We start from the raw sequence: 24,689 nt of genomic DNA on the forward strand, positions 1-24,689 counted from the left end.
GCACCCAAAATACCAGCCCCCTTCCTGCAGTAAGCCTGGGTCCTTCGGCAGAGGGGATCTCCCAGTCACTGTGCCAGTCAGGTGCCTGCTGCTGGCCTGTCACAGACACTGGCAGAGGGGAGCTGAAAAGCACATATCCCCACTATGAGTCAAAGGCTGCCCTGTCAGCAGCTTCAGAGAAAAGTGACATTATGGTCCCTTTCTCAGGTGCGTAACTGCAGTTGACAAATGACCTCCAGAGCCAGAAGTGATCTCACAGCCCCCTTCACAGCCTCTGACTTTGTACAGGATTGTAAGTTGCTGACATGCAACTGAGCACATGGTACCATAACCAACAATTACCCTCTTTGGGGCCCAGCACCTGAGCAGATAAAATTAAGCCTGTTTCATTAAATTTATCTAATAGATTCCTTGCTAATGGTTTGAGTGGAGGAATGTTCCTTGGAGGAACTGCTGTATTTGTACTTGTGAATTTTATGTCTCTACTGCTTCCTTTGTGCTTTTTCTTGTTTCTCTTTCTGTTCTGGGAGGAGTGATAGATGCACCAGCAGGCTGTGCTGCCATTCAGCGTGACCTGGACAGGCTGGGAAGTTGGGCAGAGAGGAACCCGATGAGGTTCAACAAGGGCAAATGCAGGGTCCTGCACGTGGGGAGGAACAAGCCCATGCATCAGTACAGGCTTGGGGCAGACCTGCTGGAGAGCAGCTCTGCAGAGAGGGACCTGGGTGACCTGGTGGACCCATGAGCCAGCAGTGTGCCCTGGCTGCCAAGAAGGCCAATGGCATTCTGGGGTGCATTGGGAGGAGTGTGGCCAGCAGGATGAGGGAGGTTCTCCTTCCCGTCTAGAGTGCCCTGGTGAGGCCTCATCTGGAGTACTGTGTGCAGTTCTGGGCTCCCCACTTCAAGAAAGATGAGGAGCTACTGGAGAGAGTCCAGCGGAGGGCTACAAGGATGGTGAGGGGACTGGAGCATCTCTCCTATGAGGAGAGGCTGAGGGAGCTGGGCTTGTTCAGCCTGAAGAAGAGAAGGCTGAAAGAGGACCTAATAAATGCCTATAATTTCTGCAGGGTGGGTGTCAGGAGGATGGCGCCAAGTTCTTTTCAGTAGTGCCCAGCAATGGGCACAAGGGGCAATGGGCACAAACTGAAGCACAGGAAGTTCCGTCTGAACGTGAGGAAGAACTTCTTCCCTCTGAGGGTGACGGAGCACTGGAACAGGCTGCCCAGGGAGGTTGTGGAGTCTCCTTCTCTGGAGATATTCAAGACCCGCCTGGACGCGGTGCTGTGCAGCCTGCTCTGGGTGACCCTGCTTCGGCAAGAGGGTTGGACTGGGTGACCCACAGAGGTCCCTTCCATCCCCAAGCATTCTGTGATTCTGTGATTCTCTGATTCTGTCTTCCAAGAGCTCTCCAAGGAAAATATTCATTGAATCACAGAATAACACAGGCTGGAAAAGACCCCTGAGCACCACGGTACTGGGTCTGGCTGGTACTGGGTCACTTTTGCCAGAGCAGCCCACATGCTGCTGTGCTTCGGACTCATGGCTGGAACGGTGTTGATCACGCACCAGTGTTTTGGCTATTACTGAGCAGTGCTCAGACCACATGAAGGCTGTCTCTCCAACCCCCCCAAAGCTGGCTGGCTCAGGGTGGTCCAGTGGTTGGGAGGTGACATAGATGTGACAGCTTACCTGAATTGAACAATGGGATATTCCGTACGTTATGACATCATGCTCAGCATTGATACTGAGGTAAAGGAGGGATGCAAAGAGATGATATTGCTTAGTCAGACATTTGTCTTCCTAAGGAACCACTACGTGTCCTGAATCCTTGCTTCCCAGGATGTGGCTGGGTGTGACAGGACTTCCTAGTGTCTGCCCAGCAGCCACTGGAACAACATCAGCCCCCACAACTCTGGGAAACTCAATAGAATTTATGTATTTTGCATTATTGCTCTATTTTTGGTGTTATTAGTAAAGTTATTTTAATTTCCAGTTTGTAAGTCCCTCTCCCTTTTCCTCCTTTTTCCCTTCCCCTAGTAGGGGGTGGGGGGGGTGTGTGCTAATATCACGCATCTGCCACTCATTTATTGCTGCCCTGCTCTAAACAGTGACAAACACACAGAAGAAACTGCCCCAGAAACATCATCCCATACCCCATTACCCCATACCAGCCCCAGCCCTAAGTCAGGTAGGGCTCTCTCCTTGTCACTGCAATGGCTCCAGGGACTCAAGAGACACCTGGGAATGCATCTATGTTTTAGTTACAGCTGAGCAATGTTTGTGCAGCATCAAGAACTTTTTGGCTCCTAATGCTGCCCTATGAGCAAGTAGGCTGGTGGTGCCCCAGAAGTTAGGAGGGAACAAATCTTGGACAGCTGAGTGCAGATGACCAAAGGGACATTTCCATTTCTAAGAAAGGACTCCAGTGATTCAGCTGATGTAAATGTGCTTGTAGATTTTTCTAAAATATAAGAAATAATAAAATTGTATACTTTTTAAAACAGACATCAGGTATATGACCATAAACAGGCAATGCCACTGTTAGGGGCCGCAGTGTACCTGGAGTGCTGTGCTGGGACTGGCTTCTATCTCAGAGGACCTGTGGGAGACCAGAGCTCCTTGGAAGCTGCAGGAGGAGGCTGGGGAGGGTTTGCTAGATCATCTCCACTGGCACCAGGTTTCTGTGTCAATGTAGCTGAAGATACGTGTGTCCTACATCCATTCCCTATTCTGGACAACACTTCTCAAAAAAGGATATCCTTGAAAGTCTTAGAAAAACCTGAAAAGTCCATTGAGATGTGTCTTTGCTTTGGGTCTTTGTCTTCAGCTCTTCTTACTTCCATTTTCATTGCTATTTAAATGACGTCTGACAGGCCTACAGGCATTAGAACAGGATCTTTTGGTGTCTTGCACAGAACCTCACTCCCTAAAAGCTTCCCTGACCAGGGCTCTTTAGTCGATACCCAGAGCAAGTCACATTGAGGTGTCAACCTCTCTTCATGGTTTTAAATGTTTGTTTAAACAGTCCCTTACAGCACAGGAGGATTCAAGCCCCACAAACATCTGCTCTGCTCCAGTTACAAAAAGGGCGCAACAGGATCTTAAAGGAACAGTGCCTGGATGAGACATCCGGAAGTCTGCAGTGCAACCTGTCCAAAACAGGGTCAGACCAAATGGTTCAAGGCTTGATTCCGTTTGAGTTTGAGACTTCCCAAGGACAGAGACTACCCAGCCTCCATGGGTGACCTGTTCCAGCACTTGGTTGAGCTCCTGGGGAAAAATGTTGTCCTTCTCTCCTGGCTGAAACATTTTTCGTTCACTTTCCTCCCATGGTCTTTTGTCCTCCTGCCATGCAATAGGGTGAAGAGACGTGCTCTCTGTTCTCCATAACCTTCTTGTGGGTGCTGGCAGGCTGGGATGATGTCCTGCTCAGCCTTCCCTTCTCAAGACTGGACAAGCCCAGCTCCCTCAGCCTCTCCTCACAGGCCAAGTGCTCCAGTCCCTTGCTGTCCTGCAGCCCTTTGCTAAACCCACGACAGCTTGCCAATATCATTCCTAAACTGGGCATCTGAATTTTGGATCCCTTCTCTTTACTCTTAACTTTTCTTGCAGCCACCAAATCCAGGTGGTCACCCCATGGCAGTTCCTTTGTGACCGCTGCCAGTGCCCCGGCCTGTGCCCAGCCCAGCCACACTGTCCCACAGATGGACCCACTGTTCCAGCTCAGCACTGGAAAGGGTGTATGTGGTGTGAGGAACAGTTTCTCGTAGGTGATCCCCAAGACATTCCTTTGTGCCCTGTCCCCCTTCAGTTTCTCGTACCTGAGACAACCTCCCATAAGTCCTGATAACAAGGCAGTCTTATCCACACCCCATGTGGGGTTTCGCAGATGTCCTCACTCTGGGTTTTGCCAGGGTTTGGACAAGGAGAGAAGTGGAGCAGGGCTTGCCTTTCCACCTGTGCAGTCACTGAGCCCAGCAGGAAGAGGGAAGTGGCCATGCAACAAAGCTCACACATAAACCTGTGGTGAGAGGTCAGTGCTGGAAGAGGCCAAAAAGCGAGGCCACCAGTGAAAGTTCACTGGAGTCCCATTCCCTAATACATCACCCCATGTCTTCCTCCCCCCATTCCATGGAGAACCCCAGCACAGAAAACTGTACTCACAGGGTGAATTTCTTCAGCCTGCTCCTGACCTCAGCCATGCAAGGAAAGCCCAACCTCTAGCCAATGCCACTGAGGAAATCCACTTTTATTAGAGAGATTTTACACTGGAGGCCAGCTGTAACCTTGTGACAGACACATGTGTAAAGACCTCAGGGTTAGACAGGCTCAATTTATGACTCTGGAGAAGTGGAGTTCATACAGACATTCCTGGAGAAACAGAATTATCACAGATAAAATGACCAGAGCACAGGAGGTTCCCCATAAGCAGTAGAAATCACTTGTGAAAAGAAATGGGCACATTATAGCTGCTGAAAGACTAATAACAGAATGAGCTGCTTCAATGCATCTTTGAGCTCCTGGTTCCTCATGCTGTAAATGAGGGGGTTCACTGCTGGAGGAACCACCGAGTAGAGAAATGACAAAACCAGATCCAGGTATGGGGAGGAGATGGAGAGGGGCTTCATATAAGAAATCATGCCAGTGCTGATAAAAACAGACAAAACAATCAGATGAGGGAGGCATGTGGAAAAGGCTTTGTGCTGTCCCTGCTCAGAGGGGATCCTCAGCACAGCCCTGAAGATCTGCACATAGGACACGACAATGAAACCAAAACACCCAAAAGCCAAAGAAACACTAACCCCAAGAAGCCCAACTTCCCTGAGGTAGGACTGTGAGCAGGAGAGCTTGAGGATCTGGGGTATTTCACAGAAGAAGTGGTCCAGGGCACTGCCTTGGCAGAGAGGAATTGAAAATGTATTGACAGTGTGCAGGAGAGAATTGAGCAAAGCACTACCCCAAGCAGCTGCTGCCATGTGGACACAACCTCTGCTGCCCATCATCAGTTCATAGTGCAGAGGTTTGCAGATGGCCATGTAACGGTCATAGGCCATGACGATGAGAAGACAATACTCCCCCACAATCAAGAAGACAAAGAAAAAGAGCTGGACAGCACACCCTGCATAGGAGATGGCCCTAGTATTCCAGAGGGAATTGGCCATGGCTTTGGGGAGAGTGGTGGAGACGGAGCCCAGGTCAAGAAAAGAGAGGTTGAGGAGGAAAAAGTACATGGGGCTGCGGAGGCGGTGGTCACAGGCTATGGCAGTGATGATGAGGGCATTTCCCAGGAGGGCAGCCAGGTAGATGCCCAGGAAGAGCCAGAAGTGCAAGAGCTGCAGCTCCCGTGTGTCTGCAAATGCCAGGAGGAGGAACTGGATGATGGAGCTGCTGTTGGTCATTTGCTTCATCTGGGCAAGGGATTCTGTTCTTAGAGGAAGAACCAATGAAGATTTAGGGCAGACTTCTCAGAGCAAAATCAAAGCCTCTCTCCAAGACCCTCACCCTGTTACACACATTCATCATTCGTTTTCCAGGAGCCCTTCCTTCAGCTCTGTGGCTGCAGCTCTGGTTGGTTGTTCCTGAGTGTACCGGGAGCAGCAGGACCTCTTCCTTCCGGCTGCTAAAAAGCCAGCTCTGCTCTGCGGACAGTGGGTGCATGGGCATGGTGGGGCAAGGTCCAGACCCGTTGTACAACTTTGTCAGACGAACCTCCTCCTGTCACAGTAGGAATTTTCAGCATCAAAACTGCAGAGGTCAGACTTAGAAATTTTGGGTTTTCACAGCTTCCCTGATTTCCCCTTGCGGTTGTTGTCATTAGATGATGGAAACTCTCCATGTTTCTGTTGACTGCAGGGTGAACAGGGCAAGTCCTGTGAGGCAAGAGGAATGACTGTGGTTTAATGCAGAGATATGGCAGCTGGCCTGTCCATCCTTCTATTTCTGAAATGCCCTGGGCTTACACCCTGATGGACTGATGGACTGATGAAGACATGGAGATACTACTGACAACAGAGACCACTAAAGGTCTCACACATTCTGTGGGTCTCAGCACGCCACTTCTAGCCAAGAATACACATGGCTCATTTCACCAGCCCAAGAGCATGTCCTCGGTTGTAGCTTCTCTGCACTTCTCCATGCAGCTCTAAGATAAAACAGAGTTGCTATGGGTCACGTTTGCTTCCTGGAGGGCAGCTGACAGCTTAGAAGGACACCCCAAGGAGCTAACCAATTGTCCTAATGATGTCATCTCATTGAGTGAAAATTGACTCAGTCTCCAGCCCCACAGGCTGCATTGGCCACAGCCCCACAGGTTAGAGGGAAGGTGGGACACTTGTTGCCGTGGTCACATCTGCATGAACGGACAAACAAGATCACAGTTTGAGTCTGCAGCTCAGACTCCCATCCCCAGAGAGTGACAGCAACAAAAAGATAAATTCAAAGGAGAAAAGAGGAGAAACAAGGAAGAATATAGTGAGGATTTGGCTGAGAGAGGCAAGGGGAGAGGCAGAGAAGAGAGGAAGGGGGCTGCTCAGGGAAGGCATCTGCACTGCAGGCCATGGCCAGGAGGTGCCCATATCTCCTCTGCAACAGGGTTTCCATGAGCAGTTCCCTCCCTTCCTGCCCATCTCGACTGCCTGGAGCTGTCCCTGCCAGGAGCTCTTGCTCTGGACCCACATCTCCTCCCTGCCAGTGCTCACAGACCCCAGCCCAGCCCCTGTGTGCCCAGCTCTGCCCTGCAGCCTCTCTGTGTGTGCAGGGACTAAAGGGCAGCTCACACAAACCCTGATGAAAGTGGCCAGGGGATGCTGGTGCTGCCTGTAGTCCCCAGAGCTGGAAAGGGAAAATGCAGACTCAGGAAAGCTTCTCCTCTCTACAGTCATCCCTCCTTCAACTTTCCAAATGAAAAGTTCCTTTGGAAATCTCCCACTGCCCATGCAGCACACAAAGAGGAGAAACCTCAGCAGACAGTCAGCTTCCCTTTCATAAAGCTCCATCTTGAATAATTCCCTTGGAAATGCCATGGGGGTGATAGGGAGCTGTGAGCAGCCCTGACCCATGCAGCAGAAGCACCCTGTCCTGCCAAGGGTGGTTCCTTCCACCTACAGCTTCTCCCTCTAGCGTCATGGTGAGCTCCTTGGCCAGGCAGAGTGCTGACCCTGGCAGGCAGCAGAGTTCCTGCCGCAGCACACAGCCCCTGGGGTGCACAGACCCTGCTCTGAAGGACAGCTTGGGGCAGCCCGGGCTGCACATCCACCTTCCCAACCCTTCAGCCGTCCCTGGGAGAAGGCAGCTGTCATGGCCTGTCCCTCTGAGGGTGCAGCAGGCAGTCCCTGCTTTGCAGCACGTCCTCACCTTCTACAAAAGAGAAACTGTGATACTGCTCATGGTCCATCCTTTAGGTTGTGCGGTGTGCCAGCTTTAGTAGATCTTTTCACAAAATTCAAAGACATTGTCCTTCATGCAGAGACTTACCGTGTCAATGGCTGAAAAAATTTCTCCCCCAGTGAGCTCTCAGCATCCTCCAACCCCAGACTGCCGTTAACCTCTCTCTGCCTCTCTCCTCTCCCCTCGCTGCCTGCAGGCAGTGCCCTCAGCCCTGCTGTGCTTTGCAGAGGAGCTGCTCCTGGGCACAGCTGTCTCTCTGCAGTGCTGCCCACTTGCCATGACGTCCATTTGTCCCAGAAGCTCAGCCTCAGCTCAGCAGCAGAGGACAAGCTCAATGTGTCTCTGATTCTTCTCCCTCTGGGCTCACTTAAGGTGTCTTTTTGTCTCCAGGGGAACCGGCTGTGAAACAGGATGAAGTCATCACTGATGATTCCTCCGCTGGGGAGAAACTCCTCTTTTCTTTAGTGTCATTTCTCTTCTCAGACAAAGAGTGAGAAAGAAAAAACCACTTTGCTTGTCCCATCATTAGACAGGAAAACCAGTAAGTGGCAGGGAGGCATCTCCTTTATCCCTAATGAAGGAAGGGATTCAGCCTAGTCATTCGAGACATCTCATCCTGGGTTTGAAGTCCTGGGGTTAGAAGAGGACTCAGCTCCCTCTCATGTACAACACAAACCCACAAGAGGTGGGATTCCTCCGTGACATCTGGCGCCCGAACAGGGACCCTTGTGTGCCCCGAAGACTTCAGACGATGGAATCCGTCTGGAGGTAGAAGGAGGAGACCAAAGGCGGAGAAGCCTGCAAAAGCAGCTGCTGCCCCGGCGGCTTTGGTTCGAAGTGCCCATCGGACTGGGAAGAAGACACGCGTGCTGATTGAGGTGGGACGGTTATCCCCGTGGGGATCTCACCAGGAACAGGTGAGCGGCTGGGGAGGAGATGGGGTCCACACTGACAAAGGAAGAAAGTGCAGTGGTGAAGCTCCTCCATCATATGCTTTCTAAGAGAGCGGTCTCTTACGATGCAAAAGTACTGAAAGAGCTACTGATGTGGGCACGAGAGCGTAACTTAATCTCCGGGGTTGGAGCCACGTTTGAGTTACCCACCTGGGAAGCCATAGGACAAAGCCTATGGGACGAGTTCAGTAGCGAGGATAAGACCGCAGGCTGTTATTCTACGCTGTGGCGGTTAGTAAAAGAGACTTTGAGAGAGATGAAAAGCGAAAGAGCTGCCGCCACGTCTGCTTTTGTTGCCCTGACCCCTGCAACGCTGCCAGCGTCGGGAAATGCTACGATGCTTTCCAACGAAGCGCGGAATTTGTTTGAGAATAGCATACGGATGCCACCTCTATGGGCGGTCAAAGAAACAACGGTGGCAGAGACACGTGATGGGGACTTAGCTGAAAGGGCTAGGAAGGAAATTCCGCCTGAAAAAATATACCCACAACTATCGCTGACCCGACCAGGGTCCCCAGATGGGGAATAGGAGTCGGGGGCGGGGGAGGACGGTTTGCTTAAACAGGTATTGAAGGAGATCAGACAGCAGTTAAAAGATTTGTCGTTGCGGTCACCTTCGCCGGGGACTGGTGAAGCTCTTGGACCATCGGTGCAGTCAGAGCCGACGAAGGGGAATCCATTCCGGTCGGACTGGAATCCTGAGCTGCCACCCCCCCCCCGGTTCCATTGTTACCGCCAGCACCACCCTTACAGTTGCCGCCTGCTGCACCCTTACCCAGCCACTTACTTAATCCTGTGCTGCCACCTGCTGGAGAGATGCATCCTGGAGAGCGATGGAAAGGAGTCTTTCGAGATGCGGTGGTGGAGGGACAAATCATCACGTTGGTTGCAGCGTACCCGGTGGTGACACAAGTGGGTGGGGGGTCGAAATGGGAGGCATTTGATTGGAAGTTATTGGAGAAAGTTAAGACTTCCGTAATGCAGAATGGGTTAAGATCACCGGTAACCCAACAAATGCTAAAGTATATTTTTACTGCTGATCAGTTACTTCCTATGGATATTTTACAAATTGCTGAGATTGTGCTAACTCCCTCACAACAACTTTTATTCCACAGGGCGTGGTCGTGACTGTGTGATCAAGAGGCTGCACGGCCTCGGGATCAAAATGATCCATTGTATGGCATCCAATCACAAACGCTTACTGGACAGGGTCCTTTTGCGGATGGAGATATGCAATTAGGTTTTATACCGCAGGTGATACAGTTGTCGCAGCATCTTGCATTGCAAGCAATTTTTTCCGTGCAGGAGCTGGGTCTACCTCATGCTTTTGCACATATTAAGCAGGGACAAAATGAGCAGTTTACGCAGTTTGTTGACCGACTTTACAAAGCTATCGAGACGCACCCGGACCTAACAGGGGATATGAAGACCGAAATGTTTCAGTTACTAGCTTTTGACAATGCCAATGAAAGGAGTAAACAAATACTAGGCTCGTTGCCGCAATCTGCGCAAGTAGCGGACATGGTTGAGTTGATGGAATGAACCCAACAGACCAAGTACACTGCGTGTGTTGCTGCAGCGGTACAAGGGGCTATTGCACCATTGCTACACGAAAATCGGGAAAAGAGAAAATCGGAAATTCGGAAAAGCGGTATTTTAAATGCGGGAAAATAGGACATTCTAAGGCGCAATGTAAGATGCAGACAAGATCATCCCAAGGGTTGGGGGACTCAGGATCGCGCCCCCCAAACAAGTGGTGTGTCACTTGTTGTAGAGATAATCGTAACACCTCCGAATGTCGTAAGTCGGAAAACCCGGGGGGGAGCGCGAGGGTCCCGCGCGCTACGACACAAGTGCAGGGGGCATGGACAGTGGCACCGGAGCCCTCGACTTCCTCTGGGCCGCCACTTGTGGGAGTGCCAGAGTGGATGTGGAAACAGCAGTAGATAAAACCCTGGTAACAACGGAAGTGGTGTGTATTGACACCAGTGTAAAAGGGCCTTTAGGCCACGGGCTGAGTGCCCTATTATTAGGACGATTGTCAACATCTAAACAAGGCATTTTTGTTTTACCAGGGGTCATCGACGCTGATTTTACTGGAGTGGTAAAGGTAATGGTGTATACCTTGGCTCCTCCGTTGTCCATTCCCGCCGGCAGCAGGATTGCCCAGCTGGTACCGTTTCGAGCTTGTGTACCACATGCCACACCACACCACCGTGGAGATGAGGGCTTTGGGTCCTCAGGACAACCGTATGTATACCTAGCATTAGACATCATGAAAAACAAGCCAGAAATTGAAGTTATGGTGAAATCAAAAGACCAGGAGATGATAAAATTAAAAATGATGATTGATACTGGAGCAGATGTAACTATCATATCTGCTCGGCATTGGCCTTCACATTGGCCAACGGTTGAATCATTCACGGGAGTGTACGGTGTCGGAGGGGCACAATCCACACGCATTAGTCGGGATCTCGTGGCTTTTCATTTTTCAGACGGTGCGGTAGTGTCAACACGACCTTATATTATGCAAATTCCAATCATGTTAATAGGAAGAGATGTACTCGGTCAATTGCATACTACTATCGTTACCCAGCCTTTTCGGGGCGGCCATTGAACAGCAGCCTGTTTTGAAGATAAAATGGAAAACGAATAACCCAGTTTGGGTTGATCAATGGCCACTTACTGCCGAACGGCTGCAAAAAGTCAATGAGCTGGTAGAAGAACAGTTACAAGCTGGACATATTCAGCCATCTACTAGCCCTTGGAACACACTAATATTTACTATTCCGAAAAAGAGTGGGGAATGGCATCTACTACATGATTCGAGAGCAGTTAACAATGTCATGGAAGACATGGGGGCGCTACAGCCAGGTCTGCCATCACTGGTCTTGATCCCAGAGAAATGGACAGTCCTAGTTATAGATTTGAAGGATTGTTTTTTTACTATTCCTTTGCACCCCGAAGATGCTGAAAGGTTTGCTTTTTCTGTACCATCAATAAACAAGGCAGAACCTGCCCGTAGATTTCATTGGATAGTCCTACCTCAGGGTATGAAAAATTCACCAACCATGTGCCAAATTTTTGTAGCATGGGCTTTGCAACCAATTCGTAAAAAGATGCCGCAGTTGTTAATATATCATTATATGGATGATATCTTGCAGGAAAAGATATGAACAGGGAATTCGTGCTTCAAGAAATTGTTAGAGAGGTAGAGTACAGAGGATTAAAAATAGCTCCAGAAAAAACACAGAAACAGGAGCCCTGGAATTATCTGGGGTGGATAATTTTACAAGGTACGATTAAAGCCCAAAAAATACAGGTAAATCCCGAAATTAAGACATTGAATGATGTGCAGAAATTGGTGGGTGACATTCAATGGGTCAGAGCATTATGTGGCATAACCAGCAATGATTTAGCACCCTTGGTTGAGCTTCTCGGCACTACATCGAGAGCCGACGATAGAAGAACCATGGGACCCCGACAAAAGCAAGCCTTAGAGGTCATTCAGAACAAAATCATTAGTTCTCATGCATCCAGAATAAGGTCAGAACAGCCTTTAACGTTGATGTTAATCAACTCTGCTCATACGCATCAACATCCGTTTGCTATATTAATGCAGTGGGTGCCTGGAGAAAATCCGTTAAGGATTCTTGAATGGATTTTTCTTTCTATCCGGCCAAAAAAGATGGTGACCACACGGATGGAACTGCTCAGTCAGTTGATAATCCGAGGGAGAAACCGATGTGTAGAAATTGCAGGATGTGAACCACAAACCATCCTGGTACCTCTGATGCAGGAATATATGGAGTGGCTGATAAGGACGTCTATAGAATTTCAGATTGTTATTAGTAATTTCCCAGGGACAGTTGACGATAATTACCCTTCTCACAAATTAATGCCATTGTTGTCAGGGATGATTTTCGAGGAATGGCCAATACAGTCCAATATACCATTGGAAGGGATAACAGTATTTACTGATGCAGGGAAAAGCTCCAAGAAGGCGGCGTGTACCTGGGAGAGACCTCCAGGTATACGGCACCATCAGGTAATCGAAGGAGACTTGCAGGATTCGTTACAAACGTTAGAGCTCAAAGCGGTTGTTTGGGCTCTTGCACAGTGGAATATGCAGCCAGTCAGTATTGTTTCTGATTCTTTGTATGTAGTAGGAGTAGTGACGCGTTTAGAGCGTGCTATGCTCAAAGAAGTATCCAATAGACATTTGTATAGAATGTTACAGCAGTTGTTATTTATGCTAAATAATAGAACAGTGCCGTATTTAATAACCCATATTCGTAGCCATTTGATGACAGGGGGCCTTGCAGAAGGAAACCGACGTGCAGATCAGCTTGTTATGCCGACATGGATGGGTCCACCCACAGATAGCTTTGCTCAGGTGCGCAACTCCCGTGAATTTTTCCATCAGTCCGCGAAGGTATTAATGAGACAATTTCACTTTCCCTTGCATGATGCTCAAGGAATTGTGAAGTCTTGTCCAGACTGCCAAAATATAAGTCCAGGTCTCGGAGTGGGTGTCAACCCCAAAGGACTACGATCCTTACAGCTATGGCAAATGGATGTCACTCATGTACCAGAGTTTGGGCGTCAAAAGTACGTACTTGTAGTGATTGACACATTTTCCATTGCCATTTGGGCAACTGCGCAGTCAGTAGAGACCACACAGCATGTAACAAAGCATCTGTATGCTAGTTTTGCGGTGCTAGGGATTCCCACAGAGATAAAAGCAGACAATGGTCCAGCATACACCTCAACAAAATTTGCTCAGTTTTGTGTACTCTGGGGCATCCACCATACCACACGTATCCCACATATGTCCCACAGGACAAGCCATGATAGAAAGAGCACACCACACATTGAAACAATTATTGCATAAACAAAAAAGGGGGGAAACTGGGAGTATGCCACAGGAACGACTGAACAAAGTATTGTACGTCTTGAATTTTTTACGTTTGACAGGGGACAGAAAGGAACTTCCAGCATTAATACATCACAGAGCGTTGATGGAAGGGGAACATAAGCAGGAAAAGGTGTTGGTCCCGTTCAAGAATTTGCAAACAGGACAATGGGAAGGACCAGCCGAAGTGAAATTAACTGGTAGAGGTTGTATGTGCTTGCTTACAGAAAACGGAGTAAGGTGGGTTCCTGCTCGGTGGGTCCGTCCATGGAAAGGTCCCGATAGAGATAACAGCGGCGCAGATGTCCAGGATTCAGAAAAGGAAGATTAATGGACGCTGGTGTGGAAGCACATACTGGAACAATTAAGTGTAACTATTGTGAGGCATGTAATCCATGGATTTTATGTAATTGTTATGTCTGTGGGAAACAGTGGTGGTGTAGAGTAGCACGTGTACAACGCTGGTGTGATCAGTGAAAGAGACGAGGATGCCAGCAGCCATGGCGCTAGGGATAACGATATGCCTTTGCCTATTTGTTGAGAATGCAGGAGCCATTCATCGCATTGATGTGAGACAGAATATGTGGGTAACCTGGGCCAATCAAACAGGTCAGATGGATTTTTGTCTTTCTTTAGCTACTCCAGGAGATCCTTTTCGCACATGCCTGATTGGCTATCCTATCATGAATGGGGACTTTGTGAATGAGAGTATAAATGATTTGAACGAGTTGTATAACAAATCCAGGCAAAGTGGGTCAGAGAAAGGTGAGTGTGTGTGGAGTAATGATGTGCCAGTGATGCAGAGTGCCTTTTTACAGCAGTGGATTGTGACACATTTAAATCACTCTAGTTCACTTCCTCTGCAAGAGCTAGAGCTGCTAGGCTCCATGGCACCCGCTCAATGGGCAAATGTGTCTAACCAGCCAAATTGCAGCGATTTGCATCAGCAGTCGCAGTGGTTGCCGTGGAATGGCACAGGAGTGATTGAGTTTGGAAATCCGTGGCGTCTTTGGTTGCATAGCCAAGGTGAAAGGCAGTATACTACAGGTTATCAAAATGTAAGTGGGAATTCAAGGCATTGGTATTTTTCGCTAAACAACATGGGAAGGTTTTCGGTTAACACCTCAGGGGGATTCCTGTTGCCATCAGGATATTTCCTCATCTGTGGAGATCGTGCGTGGGGAGGGATTCCCGTTCACCCGGTAGGAGGTCCGTGCTACATAGGAAAGCTAACATTGTTCACCCCACGTATCAGAGATTTCTTGAGTCTCAATAAAACTCGTAGTAAGCGAAGTCTTAGACATTTTAATCCAGGGTGTGATAATAATGTACAGCTAGGATCTGTAGCTGGAACAGTAGCGTTATCCTTTTTCCTCCCTGGAGGCGCTGCCGCCAGGAATTGGAATATTCTTAAAAAATTAGCTTGTTGGAGCTTGAAGCAGTCTAATACCACTTCAGAGATATTAACGCAGTTATTAATGGATGTAGATAGCGTTCGCCATGCAGTCTTACAAAATTGAGCGGCTATTGATTTCTTATTGCTTGCGCAAGGTCATGGGTGCCAAGAGTTTGAGGGGATGTGTTGCATGAATCTGTGTGATCATTCTCAAAGTATTCACCAACAGCTAGCTGTCTTGCCGGAAAGAACAGAGCATATTACGTACAATACATCACCGTTTGACAGTTGGCTGTCTTCTTGGGGTCTGTCAGGGTGGATAAAGGAATTAGTTAAACAAGGTATTGTTATTTTGGTAACAATTATTGTGTGTTTAGGAATTGTAGGTTGTGCTTTAAGCTGCATAAAGAAATTGATGCTTAAGGTCCTCAACCAGGCCTGGATTGCTCAAAACAAAGAAGGGGGATTCGCGGAGGATGAAGCGTTAAAGAACTGGGGACATGTGAGCAATCCAGCATTTCTCTATGAGGCCATGAAGCCTTAGCATAAGGCCGCAGAGCCTTAGCATAAGGCCGCAAGGGCATCTAGAGGAAAAACGGTGGAAACAAGGAAATAAAATGCAGAGAAAAACAACTCCCGGATTCTGAACAGGAACCTGCCACCTGCAAGAAGGCCACGAGCACAGCGCGTGAACAAGTAATGTACACCAATCATAATCAGGTTGCTATGTGACTTAATTTGATTATTGCCAATGGGAGATCGCCGCGTATGTAATGGGGAATATAAATGTGAGCTATCTGGGACTAATAAACGGCTTGTACCTGATCATGTTGATCTTCATGTCGAGTCCGGTTCATCTTCCGCGACAGAGTTCCTGAACTGCAGACACTGAAAGATGAAACAAACCTCCAATGAAGTGAAAAGCAGAAGCAAACCCCAAGTTTCTGAGGATGTTTGAGACTCCACGAAGGGCCATCACTCACAAAACTGTGAAGCAAACAACCCGTCGAGGTGCCTGTCCCTGGAGGCTGCTGAAGCAAAAACTTGGAGACACTGGCTGCAGGTGGCAAAGGCAACGTGGAGGTGACTCTGATGCCATGGAAGCCCTTGGTGTTTGTTTATCACCAGAATGGCCAAGCCCTGAGCCTCCACTCCTGTACCAGAGCCTGGTAAAGGAGAACCTTTCTCTCAACTGTATCTCAGGGTTCTGGCTATGGTGTGTGTGAGTATGTTTGTGTTTCAGGGTGGGGATTTGGTACGAAGTGGTGTTGCTGTAACCACAAGGCTATGGTCTTCTGAGGATTTGGCATTGCCTGTGAGTTCCCCACAACCCATCCAGCTTCTTTCATAGCTTTGCTAATGGTCCTCAATCACCTAAGAGGTCCCAGTCCCAAACTTGCAATTATTCTCAATTTGGATCCACACCCAGAATCATAATCACAGAACAGTAAAGCCTGGAAGGGACCTCTGGGGATCATCTAGTCCAACCCCCCCTGCCGAAGCAGGGTCACCTACAGCAGGCTGCACAGGACCTCGTCTAGGCGGGTCTTGAATATCTCCAGACAAGGAGAATTCACAACCCCTCTGGCAAACTGTTCCAGGGCTCCGTCTGCCTCAGAGTGAAGAAGTTCTTCCTCATGTTCAGACGGAACTTCCTGTGCTTCAATTTGTTCCCGTTGCCCCTTGTCCTGTTGCTGGGCACCACTGAAAAGAGTTCGGCTCCACCCTGCTGACACACACCCTTAAGATATTTATAATGTCCCCTCGCAGCCTTCTCCAGGCTGAACAAGCCCAGCTCCTTCAGCCTCTCCTCATAGGACAGGTACTCTGGTCCCCTCGTCATCATCATAGTCCTGTGCTGGACTGTCTCCAGTAGCTCCTCATCTTTCTTGAACTGGGGAACCTAGAACTTGACATAGTACTGCAAATGGGACATCACTTGGGCAGAGTAGAGGGGGAGGAGAACCTCCCTTGACCTGCTGGCCACAACTCTTCTTAAGGCACCCAAGAACACCATCAGCCTTCTTGGCAACCCGGGCACACTGCTGGCTCATGGTCAACTTGTCATCCACCAGGACATCCAGGTCCGTCTCCACAGAGCTGCTCTCCAGCAGGTCAGCCCTGAGCCTGTACTGGTGTATTGGGTTGTTCCGGCCCAGGTGCAGGACCCTGCACTTGCCCTTGTTGAAGTTCATCAGGTTTCTCTATGCCCAACTCTCCAGCCTGTCCAGGTCTCGCTGAATGGCAGCACAGCCTGCTGGTGTACCCACCGCTCCTCCAAGTTTTATGTCATCAGCAAACTTGCTGAGGCTACACTTTGTTCATTCATAGAGGTCATTGATGAATAAGCTGAACAAACCTGCCCTGAGTACTGACCCCTGGGAACCACCACTAGTTGCCAGCCTCCAACAAGACTCAGTGCCGCTGACGACAACCCTCTGAGTTCTGCCATTCAACCAGTTCTCAATCCACCTCACCAACCACTCATCCAGCCCACAATTCCTGAGCTTCCCTAGGAGGGTGTTATGGGAGACGGTGTCGAAAACCTTGCTGAAGTCGAGGTAGGCAACATCCACGGCTCCCCCCCTCATCTACCCAGCCAGTCATGCCAGCGTAGAAAGCTATCAGATTGGTCAGGCATGATTTCCCCTTGGTGAATCCATGCTGACTACTCCTGATAACCTTCTTTTCCTCCACTTGCTTGAAGATGACCTCTAGAATGAGCTGCTCCATCATCTTTCCAGGATGGAGGTGAGGCTGACCAGCCTGTAGTTCCCTGGGTCCTCCTTCTTGCCTTTTGGAAGATTGGAGTGACATTGGCCTTTCTCCAGTCCTCGGGCATCTCTCCTCTCCTCCAGCACCTCTCAAAGATGGTGGGGAGTGACTCAGCAATGACATCCGCCAGCTCCCTCAGCACTTGTGGGTGCATTCCATCGGGGCCCATGGATTTTTGAGTGTCCAGATCACTTAAGCAATTCCTCACACAGTCCTCCTTGACCAAGGGAAAGTCATCCTCTCTATAGGATTCTTCTCTTACCTCCAGGGCCTGGGATTCTTGAGGGCCTGCCTTGGCACTGAAGACTGAAGCAAAGAAGGCATTCAGTCACCCTGCCTTCTCCGCATCCTCCGTCACCAGGGCACCCACCTCTTTCAGCAACGGCTCCACATTGCCCCTAGTCTTCCGTTTGCTGCTGACGTACTTCAAGAAGCCCCTCTTATTGTCTTTGACATCCCTTGTCAGATTCAATTCCAGATGAACCTTAGCCTTCCTCATTGCATCCCTGCATACTCTGACAACATTCCTGTACTCCTCCCAAGTGGCCTGTCTCTCTTTCCACATTCCATAAACCTTTCTCTCGCACCTGAGCTCTGCTAGAAGCTCCTTGCTCATCCATGTGGGTCTCCTGCCTCCTTTGCTAGAACTCTTTCTCGAAGGGATGCACCGATCCTGAGCATGGAGGAAGCATGTCACATGGCCAGAGAAAGTCTGCCAAGACAGGGTTAGGGCTTGTGTGTAGAGGCTGACAGAACTGGGCTTTCTATTGTGGTAAAGTGGAGGCTGAGGGAAAAATACTAGGAGTTCGAGAGAGATTGAAAATTTCTCCCCAAGATGATGGCACTTTTTGATGGGTAGTGGGAAACGGTGTGAGAATGGACAGCCATTAGAAAGTGCAGCTTTGGAGGTCCCGAGAGGACCTGAGGATAAAGAGATGTCATTCTGAGGGCAGTGCTGTGGTGCAAAAGGTCACTTAGAGGCAGTTTGGATCAGCCCATGATTTTCAAGTTTCAAGGACCTTCTGGCAAGGAAGGAGAGACACTAGTACAGGCAGGGACACAGTGAGGTGAGAACAAGCTGGGGAAGGGCATTGTATGTCTGCAGCCTTCAGAGAAACAGGTACAGGAATGGGACAGTGTAGAACAACATGTAGTGGAGATGGCCAATGGCACTGGCAGGGCTGAAAGGCCATGAGAGAGCCGGGGTCTTTGTCTCCTTGACTCTGGCAGGTTTCTCTGCAGCCGAGGCCTAGAAGGAGAGAAATGGTCCTCATGGCAATGGGACCTAATTGCCTCCTTGCATCCACCCTGGGGACAGCAGGAGGTGTCATAGCATTGTCCTTCACTTGTCATCACACTCCCCACAACTCCAAGAAAAGCCTGGAGCCACGAGTGAGGGACAGGATCTCCCTTCCTTTGAGCTCGGTGTCAGGGCTTGGCCATCTTCCTTCATTGAAAAGCCAAAGGGTTATCTCAGTGTAAGGGCTGCCTGAAACTTGCCTTTCCCTCTGTGGAATCATGACTTCCAATTATCTGCTCTAACATGTCCAAGAAGAGCCTGTGTCAGTAATGGCCCTCAGTGGAACACACTGAGGCTTCAAGGTACCTTGGGTTTTTCTTCTCATTTTGACTTGTGGAAAAGTTTGTGCAAAAATCCTCTTCGAATTTCAGATTCATGGACTCAGCACAGAACGCACCTTGGGAGACCTTACAATGCAGAAAGCCCTCATGTGCCTTGCTCTTCCTACACTATTTTCAAGACTTCACGCCTTGTACAGCTAATTTAAGCTGCCTTTGAGGTAAGTAAAGAAAAAGAGTACGATGAGTACTTAATAAAAAACTAGGTTTGCTTCTTAAGGGTATTTTTGCTGTTTTTTCAGTCTATTGAGAAAGGGTACCAGCACTCTCCAATGGACATATCCCTACCCATTACACTCAGGTTTCCTCCTGTGCTTGTTCTTTGGTCACTCAGATGCCTCTCCACTATCTGGTTTCTGCTTCAAGGTTCAGGCAGAGAGACAGTTGCCTCATCTTTCTTAAGGCTAATGAACAGTCAAGACCTTCATTGCCTTTGTATCTCTCCTTTCTTATGTCTCTGTCTAAAACTGTTCTTTCATGGAAATCCCTTGTGAAACATGGACCACATTAGATGCTGCTTGGACTTAGCATAGAGCTGAGGAGAGAGTTTTAAAGTTGATTAAATTGTATCCTGTTTCACTTTTGTTTGTTGGAAAGGAAGAGAAACCTTTCTGTGCCTGTGTGCAGCCCAGTTCTTGAAGGAAAGCGGGTGGCAGCTGGTGCAAAGGAGCTGTGCCATGCAGCTGCAGAGCTCAGTGGAGAAGTCTGATGTGAGGAGAAGTGATGCAAGTCCCAGGAGACTTATGAGGGAACTGGTGGGCTTGGGGAGGTGAGGAGTAGGGTTGTCCACATAGACCCCAAGGCACTACTTTTCCTTTCTTGCCACTTCACTCGATTAGATATTGGTTTAGATGGTCACTTACAGCACAGGAGGATTCATGCCCCACAAATATCCTCTATGCCCAGGGCTCAGCATCATAGGATCACAAGGGAACCGAGGTTGAAGGGCCCTCAGGAAGTCTGCAGTGCAACCTGTCAGAAACACAGTCAGACCAACTTATTCAAGGCTTGATTCAGCCTGGGTTTGAAAAGCGACAAGGAGGGTGACTGCCCGACCTCTCTGGGTGACCTGTTCCAGCACTGGGCTGAGATCGTGGGGAAAAAAGTTCTCCTTCTGTCCTGGCTGTACCTCTCCTCTTTCACCTTCCACCCAATGTCTTTTGGACAAGCCCAGTTCCCTCAGCCTACCCTCCTCAAAGGCAAAGTTCTCCAGTCCCTAGCTCTCCTAAGGGCCCTCCACCTTACAAAAATTGCCCCTGAATTGGAGATCTGAAATCTGGATGGAGCATTGCAGAGTATCCCTTCCCTGGATCTCCTGGCCACGCTCCTGGTTGTGCAACCCAGGATCTGGGTGGCCTCCCTTGCTGCCAGGCCACATGACTGCCTCCTGTCCAGCTCCCTGACCACCACAAAATTTCCCAGAGGGCTGCCCCCAGCCACGCAACCCCCAGCCTATTGCATTGCTGAGGTGAATCCCCTGCAGGGGCAGAAACTGGCATTTATCCTGCTGGCATTTCCTGAGCTTCATGCCAATAGGTTCTCTCGTCCTTCAGCTCCTTCCGTGAGCATAGAGGCCTGGGAGACCTTTTCAGGAAAGACTCAGGCAAAGAAGGCATTGAGTCCATCAGCCCCATTGTTGTCTTCTGTTACTAACTACCCGTCCCCATCCAGCAGGAGCCCTGCATTTCCCTTATTCAACCTTGGTTTCTAACACGGCAATTTAAGCTCTTCTGTTTGCTCTTTACCTGTCTTGCAGCCAATAACTCCAGGTGACCACTCCATGGGAGCTTCTTTGTGATCCCTGTCACTGCCCTGGCCTGTTCCAGCCCGGCCCTCTGTACAACACACAGTTCCCCAGTCCCGCTGTTCAGGCACAGTATGGGAAAAGGTGCATTCAGTAAGCGGAGCAGTTTCTCTTGCATGATCCCCAAGACAACCCTCTGTGCTTTGGGCCCTTGCTGTTCCTCCTACAGGAGACAGCCTCCACTTAGTCCTGCAACCTACCCAGCTCTATCGGCATCCCATGTGGTGTTTCTAACACATCCCTGTTTGGGGTCTACCAGCAACTGGACAAAGAGAGAGGTTGAGCATGGATGGCCATTCCCTTCCTGCAGGCATGAAGCACAGTAGCAGGAGGAGGGAAATGTCCATGCAGCAAAACTCACCCAAAAACCTGTGGTGGTGAGTGGCCAGTGCTGGAATTGGCCGAATAGGGAGGCCACCAGTGAAAGCTCACTCCGGTCCCATTCTTTACCATATTGTCCCATGCCCTCCTCATCCCATGGAGAACCCAAGTAAGGCTTCATGGGGTCAATTTCTTCAGCCTGATCCTGACCTCAGCTTCAGAATAGCCCAGCTTCTGGACACCAGCAATGAGGATGTGCCCTTTTATCAAAGAGATGTGACAGGGAAGGCCAGCTGTACCGTGGTGCCAGACACATGGGCAAAGACCTTTGAGTCAAACAGACTGTGTTCATGCCTCTGGAAAAGCTGAGTGCATGCTGACATTCCTGAAATAAACAGAATTACCAAAGATTGAATACCAATCCACAGGTGTTTGTTATGAATAGGAATTTGTTACACCGCTTTGATTTAGCAGCAATTTAGGATTTATTCATGTTTTTGAGGTAGATCACAAGATTACATTGTAGAATTATTAACAACACTTAATCATCAGCCAAATTAACAGAGTGATTCAATGAAAGCACAGCTGTAATAGTGATTTAGGGTTGTACACACAGATGAAAGTTAAATCACGCTTATGAGCAGACACATAATTCTGAACCATATTGCACACAGACAGGGAAATGGTTCTGAACCAAATCACGTACACAGTTCCACACGCAGAGCAAGAGGTTAACCTGTGGTTAAAACTGCCCTTCTTGTGACTTTCATGGATATACTCCAACTTATGTGCTGGCATTCGTCACAGGACAGTCAGTGAAGTGTGCCAAATCAGGCCTTTGAGTCCTTGTGAAATCATCGACGGACAATCATTCAATCCTTGTTAAATCTACCCTGAGAGATGTCCCAGCTCATGGGGAGATACTGGGTCACACAGCCTGCTGTGGACCCAGAGAGCTCAAAGGGTCTCACCTTTGGATATTGGTTTATGGGATCTTGAGATGATTTTCTTCGGTCAATACTCGCCATTCTGGCCAGAATTCGTGCTGAGTCATTCTGGCAGAGAGATGAGGCAGAGGATGGCCAAAGTGTGACCAGGGGGTGTCTGGCCACCCCATCTCCAGGCTACTGCTCTAGTGACCAAGATAACAACACAGTGTCAGTTCTTTCCAGAGCACTCAGAACTTCTCCTGGTGTGTCATTCAAACAGCAGATGATCTAGGTGTGACCAAAGAGTGCCTGATACTCTCATCACAGCACTTGTATGCAATATAACTACACAATGGATCTTAATCTCCTGTGTCCTAGTGATCTGGGTGGTGGCAGGACCACAGAGACTCCCAGATACAAAGAAAACCAGTTATAAATAGACATGGGCACCTTATTGTTGCTGAGACTACTGACTGAATAAGTTTCTTCAGTGCATCTTTGAGCTCTTGATTCCTCATGCTATAGATGAGAGGGTTCAATATTGATGGAACCTCCGAGTACAGAACAGCCAACAACATGTCCAAGGATGGGGAAGAGAAGGATGAGGGCTTCAGATAGCAAATCATGACAGTGCTGAGAAACAGGGAGACCACGGCCAGGTGAGGGAGGCATGTGGAAAAGGCTTTATGCCGTCCCTGCTCAGAGGGGATCCTCAGCACAGCCCTGAAGATCTGCACGTAGGACAGCACAATGAAAACAAAACACCCTGAAGCTAAAGAAACACTAACCCCAAGAAGCCCAACTTCCCTGAGGTAGGAATGTGAGCAGGAGAGTTTGAGGATCTGTGGGATTTCACATAAGAACTGGTGCACAGCATTGCCCTTGCAGAGGGGTATGGAAAATGTATTGGCAGTGTGCAGGAGAGCATTGATAAAAGCACTGCTCCAGGCAGCTGCTGTCATGTGGACACAAGCTCTGCTGCCCAGGAGGGTCCCGTAGTGCAAGGGTCTGCAGATGGCAACGTAGCGGTCATAGGCCATGACGGTCAGAAGACAACACTCTGTTACTAACAAGAAGGAAAACAGAAAGAGCTGGGCAGCACATCCTGAATAGGAGATGTCCCTGTTGTCCCAGAGGGAACTGGCCATGGATTTGGGGACAGTGGTGGAGATATAGCTAAGGTCGAGGACAGAGAGGTTGAGAAGGAAGAAGTACATGGGGGTGTGGAGGCGGTGGTCGCAGGCTATGGCAGTGATGATGAGGCCGTTGCTGAGGAGGGCAGCCAGGTAGATGCCCAGGAAGAGCCAGAAGGTCAAGAGCTGCAGCTCCCGCGTGTCTGCAAACGCCAGGAGGAGGAAGTAGATGATGGATCTGCTGTTGGACAGATGTTTCCTGTGGGCATGGGATCCTGTCCTTAGAGGAAGAATCAATAAAGTGTTAGGGGAGAATTCTCATTGGAAATGCAAAGCCATACTCCTAGAACTTTAACCCTGCTAAACTTCAGAGCATTTTCCATTCATTGTCAATGAGAACATTCTTCAGCTTCCTTGTTCAAGGTCTGGTTGGTGCTGGCTGAAGGTACTGTAAGGAGCAGGACCTTTGTCCTCTGCCTCTGGAGGAGTCTGCCCTGCTATGCAGCAAGGAGCTCATGGGAGCAGTGGTGTCCGGGGTCGGTCATGGTGTCCGACTTGGTCAGATGAAACCATTCCTCACAGAAAATCACCTTGTCAGCCTCTGCACTCTCAGTGCTAAGGAACGGCAATAACAGAGAAAAGTTGGAGAGGTTTGGGGTTAATAAAGCTCCCCCAGCTTACCTGGGGAGTTTACTTGGAGTTCAGACACCTTCAGCATTTCTGCTGCACTCAGGGAGAAGAGAGGGACGCTGGTGAGGCATATGGCTTCTTCCACCCACAGATTCTCCCCACAGCACCATCAGGAGCTCCCCGGGCAGGCTGAGCACTGACCCCGGCACACAGACTCCTGCGGTAAAGGGACCTGCTCTGAAGGATAGCTCTGGGCACCACTGACTGCACACCTGGCTTAAAGTCCTACCAGTAATTCCCAGAGAAAGCAGTCAGCATGCCCTGCTCATCTGATGGTACGGCAGGGAAAAAACTTCTCTGGAACCAGACTTCCTCCTCTAGGCTTGAGAAGCTGTGACAATCCTCTTTTGGAGATCCCTCCAGCAGCTGCCGATTTACTGCCCTGCCTACAGGGACTGACCATTTCATGGGTTGTGAGCATTCCTCCTGTAGTGAGCTCTCAGCATCCTCCCACCCCATGCTGCCTTTAACCTCTCTCTGCCTCGCTCCTCTCCCCTCGCTGCCTGCAGGCAGTGCCCTCAGCCCTGCTGGGCTTTGCAGAGGAGCTGCTCCTGGGCACAGCTGTCTCTGCAGCGCTGCCTGGTTGCTCTTAGCTCTCTCCCTCTGAGGAGCCCAGCCCAGCCCAGCTCAGCAGCAGAGGACCAGCACAAGGCAGCTCTTTCTCAGTCGCCTCTGGGCTCTCTTGAGGTGTCCTTTGCTCTCCAGGACAACTTGCTGTGAAACAGGCTGAAGCAATCACTCCTGTTGCC

The 24,689-nt window shown here is 49.4% G+C and overlaps 1 protein-coding gene across 1 annotated transcript in view; it reads right to left on the reverse strand.

Annotated features, from left to right (window-relative positions):
* The window catches only part of LOC142363053 (olfactory receptor 14C36-like), an 85,595-nt gene that overhangs the window by 33,459 nt on the left and 27,447 nt on the right, over nucleotides 1-24,689 (reverse strand). The window contains exon 3 of the mRNA XM_075434994.1: nucleotides 22,592-23,386. Coding sequence (XP_075291109.1) covers nucleotides 22,592-23,386 — 795 coding nt within the window. The remainder of the gene's footprint in view (nucleotides 1-22,591; nucleotides 23,387-24,689) is intronic.

Source organism: Opisthocomus hoazin, chromosome 13 (assembly GCF_030867145.1).
Source record: "Opisthocomus hoazin isolate bOpiHoa1 chromosome 13, bOpiHoa1.hap1, whole genome shotgun sequence".
In the NCBI taxonomy this organism is placed as follows: domain Eukaryota; kingdom Metazoa; phylum Chordata; class Aves; order Opisthocomiformes; family Opisthocomidae; genus Opisthocomus; species Opisthocomus hoazin.